Below are 9,248 nucleotides of genomic sequence, written 5' to 3'. Positions count from 1 at the left end.
CGTCCCTTCCTCCTCGTGTGTGCATGCACCCACGGGGAGGGAGAGGAGGAGGCACCCCCAGTCCCTTCCTCCTTGTGCATGCCCGTGCCAGTGCAGGCACACGCAGGGAGAAAGGGAAAGGAGGGAGCCCCTTCCCCTTTTCCCTGCCAATGCCTGCTCCAGCGCCGGCACCCGCGGGGAGAGGAGGAGCGGGGATTCCCAACCTGGCTACCCCCGAGAAGGGGTCACGACCCCCACGTTGGGAACCACTGCTCTAGGGCCTCTTAAAATAAAATAAATCTTTATTTACATTTCCCGCCTCTCTCATGGATCGAGGTGGGAGTGCAACATATAAAATCAGCATTACAACAAGCACAAATTATCTAAAATTACATCAATTAATGAACAAGACAAATTCATAAAATTAATATGGTCCATACCTATATAAAATTAGTGGAAGATAGGGTATTACTGAGGTTCCATAATGGTGGATCAAATGGATAAGCCCGCCGGAAGAGATCCGTCTTAAGTGCTTTCTTAAAAGCATCTGGGGTGTTGATGCGGCGGATCTCCTCCAGCAGGTTGTTCCAAAGTCTGGGGGCAGCAGCAGTAAATGTCCTGTCATAGGATGTTTGATTTCAGTCTGATTGTTGGGTACTCCAGTAATATCTTTCCAGATGTTCTGAGTGTGCAGGGCGGATTGTGTAGAGAGAGGCATTCCTTTAAGTAACTTGGGCCTGAGCCATGTAGGGCTTTAAAGGTAATAACCAACACTTTGCATTGGGCCTGGAAGCTGATTGGTAGCCAGTGTAAAGATTTTAATATCGGTGTGATACGTTCTGATCTAGATGTATTAGTGATCAATCTGGTCGCAGCATTTTGAATCAGTTGAAGCTTCCAAGTTTGGTACAAAGGTAGCCCCATGTAGAGCGCATTACAGAAATCTAACTGAGAAGTTACTAGCGCATGTACCACTGTTTCAAGGTCCTCCTGGGCCAGGTAGGACACAGCTGGCATATCAATCGAAGTTGTTGCCAAGCACTCCTGAATATCGCCTCCACCTGAGATTACAACTGTAAAGACGGATCCAGAAGCACGCCTAAACTGCAAACCTCGTCCTTCAGGGAAAGTGTAACCCCATCCAGGACTGGATGGCAGATCTCCTTCCCTGGGCCAGGGGTACCTATCACTAGTACCTCTGTTTTCTCTGGATTCAATTTGAGTTTGTTTTCCCTCATCCAGCCCATTACCCACCCAAGGTAGGCATTCAGAGACAAAATGCCATCCTTGGTCACTGCTTCAGTAAGAGACATGGAGAGATAGATTTGGGTATCATCAGCATACTGATAGCACTGAGCCCCATGTCTCCGGATAACCTTGCCCAGTGGCTTCGTGTAAATGTTGAAAAGCATGGGGGACAGGATGGCGCCTTGAGGGACGCCAGATGTCAGCTCTCTGTTACAAGAGCAACTGTCCCTCAGCATCACCATCTGGAACCTGCCCAAGAGGTAGGAACGGAACCAGTGGAGTACAGTGCCTCCGATACGTAACTCCCTCAGGCGCCTCAGAAGGATACCATGGTCTATGGTATCGAATGCCGCTGAGATGTCCAAGAGCACCAGCAGGGTCACGCTTCCCCTGTCGATGCCCACACGGAGGTCATTGACCAAGGCGACCATGGCCGTCTCTACTCCGTATCCTGCCCTGAAGCCAGTTTGAAATGGGTCCAGATAATCGGTTTCATCCAAGACAGCTTGGAGTTGGAGGGCAGCCGTCCTCTCAATCACCTTGCCCAGAAATGGTAACAACGAGACTGACCTATAGTTATTTCTAATCAGGGGTTCTAGGGAGTGTTTTTTCAAGAGCGGTTTAACCATAGCTTGTTTTAAGGTTGTTGGAAATTATAGTCTGTAACAATGTTGTTACTGCGTCCCCTCCCTGAACAGTCAGCCATGATGGGCAGGGATCGAGGGGGCATGTTCTCCTTACACTTCCAAGGAGCTTGTCCACTTCATCGGTAGTTACAAACTCAAATAGATCCAGTCTAATATAGTCCATGGAGTCGCTAGACACCTCTCTTACAGTGTCTGTTTTAATGCTGGCGTCAAGATCAGCGCTTATCTGAGAGATTTTATCCGCAAAAAAGTCATTAAAAGCATCACAGCAGGCAGCAGTTGGTTCTAACAATGGATTCAGGGCAGGAGGCTGTTGAGTTAGCTCTCTAACCACCCTGAACAGCTCTGCTGGGCGTGACTCTGCCGATGCAATACGGGCAGCATAGAACGAATTCTTTGCTGCCTCGATCGCCAGTCCATAAGATTCTAATGCAGGGGTAGGCAACCTTTTTGAGCCGGGGGCCGGGTTGCTGTCCCTCAGACAACTGGGGGGCCGAAGCAGTGAGGTGGAGCTTCCACCCTCTGGGGGGTGGGGCCACGGGGGTGGAGCTTCCACCCTCCAGGGGCAGGGCCGCATGCCCCGCCCCCAGAGTGATGATAATAATAATAATAGTTACTAGCATGGAAACTACTAAAATGCAATTCAGAATAAAAGGGAGAAAGCATGCACACTGTCTCAACCCAGAAAAGCACAAGGAGCTGAGAGAAGTTTTTGCAAAGAGAATGCCAAGGGCAAGTAAATAATAATAATAATAGTTACAAGCATGGAAACTACTAAAATGCAATTCAGAATAGAAGGCTAACCCCCCTCCCCTAAGGAAGCAACCAACCTCTCTCTGTCTTGCTCTTGCTCTTGCTGGCCAGCTGGCTCCTCCTCCTTCCTCCTCCTCCTTTCCCTGCTCTTCTATTCATAGGGAGGAGGAGGGCAGAGGGCAAGGTGGAGCCTGATGCAGGCCCGCTGCAGCCCCTGGAGCCCTGTTGGAGTGCTCCAGGGGCTGCACCGGGCCTCCTAGATGGGCACCAGATCGGCGGCAGGAATGCGCAGGCGCCGGTGGGAAGGCCTTGGCGGGCCGCAGGTTGCCGATGCCTGTTCTAATGTGTTCTCAAGGAGTGTCTTATCGGATAAGCGTTGGTGTTTTCGTCAGCGGCGCTCTAGCCGTCGCGTGGTCCGCTTCATTTTGCAAAGATCTTGTGGGTACCATGGATTCTTTTTTGGAGCGAGCCGGAGAGGGCACTCAGGATTGATAGTGTCTAAGGTCGTCATTCCAGGTATCAACCAGGGCATCGAGAGAATCGACGTCGTTCCCAACCATAAGACCCTCTAGGGCTTCTTGGAACCTTTTTGGGTTCCATCAGCCTTTGAGGGTGGACCATTCTAATAGGTCCTCCACCCCCAAGAAGGTTATGGGTAGTGGCTTTTACTCCCACCTTGACCAGGAAATGGTCTGTCCATGACAGGGCAGTGGTGTCGATCACCTCTGCCCACAGGGTCTCCTGTTTGGTGCTGAAGACTACATCGAGTGTGTTACCTGCACAATGTCTCGTACCCGAGACTAGTTGGGACAGGCCCATGGCTGTCATGGAAGTCATGAACTCCCAAGCTGCTCCTGTAGGATCTAATGAGCTGGTCCCAAGAGGAATGTTGAGGTCCCCCAAGATTAAAAGTCTGGGGGACTCCAGCACCAGTTCCAAGACCAGCTGTGTCAGCTCAGTCAGGGAGTCTGTTAGGTGATGGGGTGGACGGTACACCAATAGAATCCTCAAACTGTCCTTAGCCTTCAGAGTCAGGTAAACACACTCGATATGTCTCATTTTCCGAACAGGTCTCCTGGTCAAGATGATGGTACTCTTATGGGCCAATGCCACTCCCCCTCCTTGCCCACTTTCCCTGACCTGCTCTTGGACCACTTACCTAGCTGGGAGGGTTCTAGCCCAGATGGCGTTGCTGTCTTCACCCAGCCAGGTTTCGGTGAAGTAAGCCAGGTCGGGGAATAGTGGCCTTCAGCCCGACCTTCACCAGGAAATGATCCATCCATGACAAAGTGGAGATATTAACTACCTCCGACCACGGATATGCCTGCTCCATAGAGAAGACCACATCAAGAGTTTGACCTACACAATGCGTGGGCTCAGAGACTATCTGGGAAAGGCCCATGTTTGTCCCGAGCTGCACCAGATAAGTTCGTTAAACCGGCCTCGAGGGGGATGTTGAGGTTGCCCAGAACTAAAAGCTTAGGCGACTGCAACAGCAGCTCCGAGACCAGCTGCGTCAGCTTGGCTAGGGAGTCTGTCAAGCAACGGGGTGGACGCTAAACCAACAGAATCCCCAGACTTTCCCTAGTCTTTAAGCTAAGGTACATACATTCGATGTGGTCCATCTTACAGATAGGTATCCTGGCCAAAGCAAGATTATCTTTATGGACCAAAGCCACTCCCCCCTCGCCCATGTTCCCTTACCTGCTCACTGACAGAGTACCTGGCTGGTAAGACCCGAGACCAGGTGGCTGAGCTAGCATCACCCAGCCAGGTCTCTGTGAAACAAGCCAGGTCAGCCTCTTCATCAAGTAGGAGATCATGGACTAGGTGAGTTTTATTTTTGACTGACCTGGCATTACACAAGAGCAGGGAAAGGTTCCGTGCTTGGTTAGGTATACTCTCCAGCTCTTTTGGGATAGCAGGATGAATGGAAGGGGAGATAGATATCAAACATCGATCTCTCCTTCCTCTGTAACGACATTTCACCCTGTTAGCGCCATATCGTCCGTTACCCCGCACAACTTGTATAGCCGTTTCACAGTCAATACCTCTTGCCTCCCCCAATTCACCATCTGAATTATATTCTCCTTGTCCATGCCCATCTCCCTCCAAGTGTCCCAAGTATTATCCTGAATGTGAAGCGGCAAGGGAGTAATAGCTTTTCTTGCTATAAATTTGCCTGAACTTGTAAAATGTACCTTAAAATATTCACACTCCGTGTTTAAAAAATGTTCCCTGACTTTGAAAAAAAAAAAGAGAAAACAGTCATCAATTGTAGAGACCTTTGTGAAAGTGTTGAATGTTTATTAGTTCTCTACTCCCAAATTCTGAAAAATGTAACTTGATCTGTTATGATACATAGAGAATAGTCATTTGTTATGCAAGTAATGCTGTGTATATAAGAAGAGGCCTTCTTTATAAATCAGAATATGCTAGTATGTACTTGGATCTAAAGCAGTGGTGGAATCATGCAGCTTTCCAGATGTTGTTGGATTTCAATTCCCAGCAACTTTAGCCAGCATAGCCAATGGTGAAGAATTCTAGAAGTTGTAATCCAACAACATTTGGAACATTTTTCATTCCTGTTCTAAAGAAAACCTAGCAAAAAGAGACCTCCCTTCTTTTGATTGATTGAAATTTTTGATTGAAATTTTATTTATATACCGCCGTTCCTATGATCATGGCGGTTTACAAAACAAAATGAAAATACAATACAGTACAGATTACAGATTCTCCCCTTGGAGAAACGCCACTCCGGCGGCAAGGAAGAGTCTCTCTGGGCCGCTCCTGCCCAGGTGGAAAGCGGGCGGGCGGGCAGTTAGGGAGGCAGGAGCCTCTTTCTTCAGGCTAGCCCCTGATGGTACTGGGCCAGCCTTCTCTCTCCCTCAGAGGCCGAACGATGACAGTTAGGGAGGGAGGAGCCTCTGTCTTCAGGCCAGCCCCTGATGGTACTGGGCCAGCCTTCTCTCTCCCTCAGAGGCCAAAAGATGACAGGGAGGGAGGAGCCTCCTTCTTCTGTAAAGTCATCTTTGGAAATATCAGAATTAATTTTGGAAATTAGCTATTGAAGTGTTGTCTGTTTATAACCAGACTGCATGGATCTCTTTGTATTGCTTTAATAGCAAGTTTGTATAGTATTTTGAAAGCTCACTGACACTTTATGAAAGCAGCAAGAGTCTTGTTGCAGCACAGAATGTAAAAGAGTTGCAAGTACTTCCTATTCCTGTCTTTGTGGGTCGTGCATAGCAAGGAAAACTCAAGAGCTAGGTTAGTGTAGCTATTACTATGTTCAACTATGACAAACAAGTTCAAATTGTCCCTCAGAAATGAAGCTCATTGGGTAACCTTCAGCCATTCATGATTTCTAAATCTAACCTACATTATAAGGCTGTTTTCAGAATAATATATGTACTTGGGGGTGGGGCAGGCGAAAGAATCTTAACATGCAACCTTGAACACCTTGGAGGAAAAACAGCATATAAAGGTAAATAAAGTTACACTGAGTGAAAACAGTGGCCATTTTTCCTAGATAGTACTGTTTAAGATAACTGATTCTGTTTAGCTTGTCACCCTTTTTATGCCCACCAGTATTTTTGTGTAAGAAGATTGTCAGGGCTGTTTTCCACACTCAGAAATCACTTCATCAGGAACCTTCTGGTTTCACATTTTATCTGCTATGGAAGTGCTTCTGGTGTAAAAACAGCAAGATGTATGGAACTGTCATTTCTGTTCAGAAGCTTTAGGACAGAGTCTGTTTGAGAATGTTGAAACCGAGATTTTTTTTTTACAGATATTCAACAATTTTAAAGAAAAGATATTTAATAGTATAATGTTTGAGAAACTCAAATGTAATGTATAAAATAATTATCAGAATTTTCATTAATTTAATTGTGTGTTGTCCGTGAATTTTCCTACGCAGGTCACCTATGATGGATTTCTAGCACTGTGGCAGACAGACAGCTCTGACACAGGTAAATTGAATGAATAAAACTTAAGTTTAATTATTCCATCCATAAAAATTAAAATTTAACCTTGTGTGCATTCCTGTTTTAGATACGACTACTTCACAGTCTGAAGATGTGGACTTGGGCCATGAATGCTTGTTCTTGGATTCCCTTGTACCCAAGAGGCTGAGCTGTGCTTTCTGCAGGAAAATATTTGAATGTGTGGAAAAGCTGGAGGAACACATTCATGAACACACATTCCCTGTGATTACCCCTTTTGATGTAGCTGACTATTCTGGACCAATGTTGGCTGGTCTTTCTGGGCACATGTCTTCTGGTCAGCTTGCTCGTTTCCAGTGTCCAAAGTGTCCTGCAAGCTTCACACTCAAATCAAACATGGATCGACATGAGAAAACAATCCACTTTAACAGGAAGAAGATGCAGTGCCCTCACTGTCTAAAGCTATTCCGAGACAAAACAGATTTAAATAGGCATCTTATGTCGGTGCACTCCAGTGAACGTTTGTTTTTGTGTCTTTTCTGTGGGAAGGGTTTTGGTACTCAGAAAAACCTCACTACTCACGTGAAAGTTTGTTGTCTGGGCTCCACACAACCAATAGCAGAAGAGCTACTGAGTAGTATTGATCAAAGTCAGGATTCTGATGATGAATAATAAAAACTGTTGGGTGATAGAGAGAATGGCATAGAATTCTTGGAGATTTCCTTGTTATTCAGCAGATCCTGCTCTGTCAACAGTCTCTGTGTTCAGGACAATGAGAATGTTGACTGATAGCTAGATAATGAAATGTCTAGACACTGAAAGGGAGTCACAACTCTCTTCATCTCCAAGTACCATGGCTCAGACTAAAAAAAAGGAGTGATAAAACAAATATGGTTTTCAGACTTGAAGAACAGATAAAAATGTACTATTCAGAATTTTCTTAAGACAAAACATCTTATTTTTATACTTTTTTAAAGATAAGTCTTATAGATAGCAATATAAATTTAAAACTTTGTATTGTGAGCATGAGAGTCATCATGGTACAGTATAGTGTTTTGAGCATTGAACTAAGACTCTGGAGAACAGTGTTTGAATCCCTGCTCATCCATGGAAAGCTGCTGGGTGACCTTGGGCAAGTCACACCGTCTCAGCTTTAGATGAGGATAAAGACAAACCCCCTCTGAACAGATACTGTCCAAAAGCTATGATAGCTTCAACTTAGAGTAGCAATGGCAAAAATTACTCGAAGGCACATAGCCCTGTCTGAGTTACCGTATTTTAACAGGAACTTTAAAGGATAAAAAGGTCACTATTTTAACAGCAGTTACTTTATGGTACATTTTCTGGAAGCAATCTTTTACTTTGCTCCTCTTGGGTAAAATTAGTATTCCAGTGGCAAAGTGTGCCCTATATGATGGGCCTAGTTGAGCTTTTGCTTGATGTACATTCTCTCTGGAGAGCCTCATACATGCAAGTTCACACAGTTGTGTCTTTTTTATGCACAGTTTTGGTGATGGCAAGCCAGAAGGGAAAGAAGCTAAGCCATACTCATCATAAGGATGCTTCTCTTCATAAGAGAAGAGTCCTAGCACTATCATAGTGCTGTTATTTCATCTATTTCTCTTGAACAGATATATATATATAATATATGGAAGATGCAACGGGATAGATGGGAAAATTACAAGTGGGAGATGGTGATGCCTGGGCCCCAGTAATGGGGTAAGGTTGCACAATAAAAGTTTCATCTGGAAATACCCTGATTGTCTCGGGGATATCCTGGATTCAGCAAAGGCAGCTCTGAGGTAATATTCTGTGTAGCTTATTAAAGAGCTAAAAACCTTGTAAGGGTAGAAGAAAGAGCCAGTGATTAGTTTCAGATGTCAAAAGCATAAGCAAGTATAGCAGTGAAATATTGATTTGTAAGGCTGCTGTAAGCAAGACTTCTGTACTACCATGGATGGAGGAACACTAGATTCCACAGAACTGATTCATTATCTTAAGGTTTTAGCTAATTTGCTAAGAAACATACCATGCAGTGATGCCTCATTATCATTTTCATCTTCCAGTAGATTGCTTGCATTTAGGCCAACACTTGGTTTAGAGCACATTTAATTCCTTAGTCGTGGCAACAGTAAGCTTGTGCATAATCACTTCTGACTGTGCCAAGATATCAGAATCTTGTCAACCATCAAAATACAGTGGAAACAATAGACCACCTGGACCATTTTTATTGGAATTTCCATTTTGTAAAAAAAGACTGAAATCAACCATTTTGGATCTAAATCTCCATCTTCAAAATGAATGAATGAAGTTTATTCCTTCTGGAAGGGCTTCCTCTCTCTCACTTCCATCCTTTAATTTCGGTCCATCATTCAGCTGCATGCATTATTACATCCGCTCACCACTTTGACTATATGTCTCCTCTATTATCATCCCTTCACTGGCTCCCCTTCCCCTTCCGGATTCAGTATAAGCTTTTACTGTTGACTTTTAAAGCCCTCCATGGGCTGGCCCCTCCTTATTTATCAGACCTTCTTTCTCCTCACCTTCCCACTCGTGCCCTCCGTTCTAGTAGTCAAGGTCTGCTGTCTCAGCCCAGGATTTTCTCTGGCCCCTCCCGGATTAGTCCTTTTTCACTTGCTGCCCCTCACTCCTGGAATCTCCTTCCCCCACA

General features: G+C 45.3%; 1 protein-coding gene across 2 annotated transcripts in view; it reads left to right on the top strand.

Moving 5' to 3' along the window:
• ZBTB46 (zinc finger and BTB domain containing 46) overlaps window positions 1-9,248 on the top strand; it is an 84,954-nt gene that overhangs the window by 53,495 nt on the left and 22,211 nt on the right. The window contains exons 7-8 of one of the 2 annotated variants that reach the window (XM_042463465.1): window positions 6,550-6,601; window positions 6,684-8,967. The exons of the other annotated variant lie outside the window; for it this stretch is intronic. Coding sequence (XP_042319399.1) covers window positions 6,550-6,601; window positions 6,684-7,246 — 615 coding nt within the window. The 3' untranslated portion in view covers window positions 7,247-8,967. Of the gene's footprint in view, window positions 1-6,549; window positions 6,602-6,683; window positions 8,968-9,248 lie in introns of those variants that run through there. 2 annotated transcript variants of the gene reach the window in all.

The sequence above is a fragment of the Sceloporus undulatus genome, chromosome 4 (assembly GCF_019175285.1).
Source record: "Sceloporus undulatus isolate JIND9_A2432 ecotype Alabama chromosome 4, SceUnd_v1.1, whole genome shotgun sequence".
In the NCBI taxonomy this organism is placed as follows: Eukaryota; Metazoa; Chordata; class Lepidosauria; order Squamata; family Phrynosomatidae; genus Sceloporus; species Sceloporus undulatus.
This window is presented reverse-complemented; position numbering and strand designations above follow the sequence as displayed.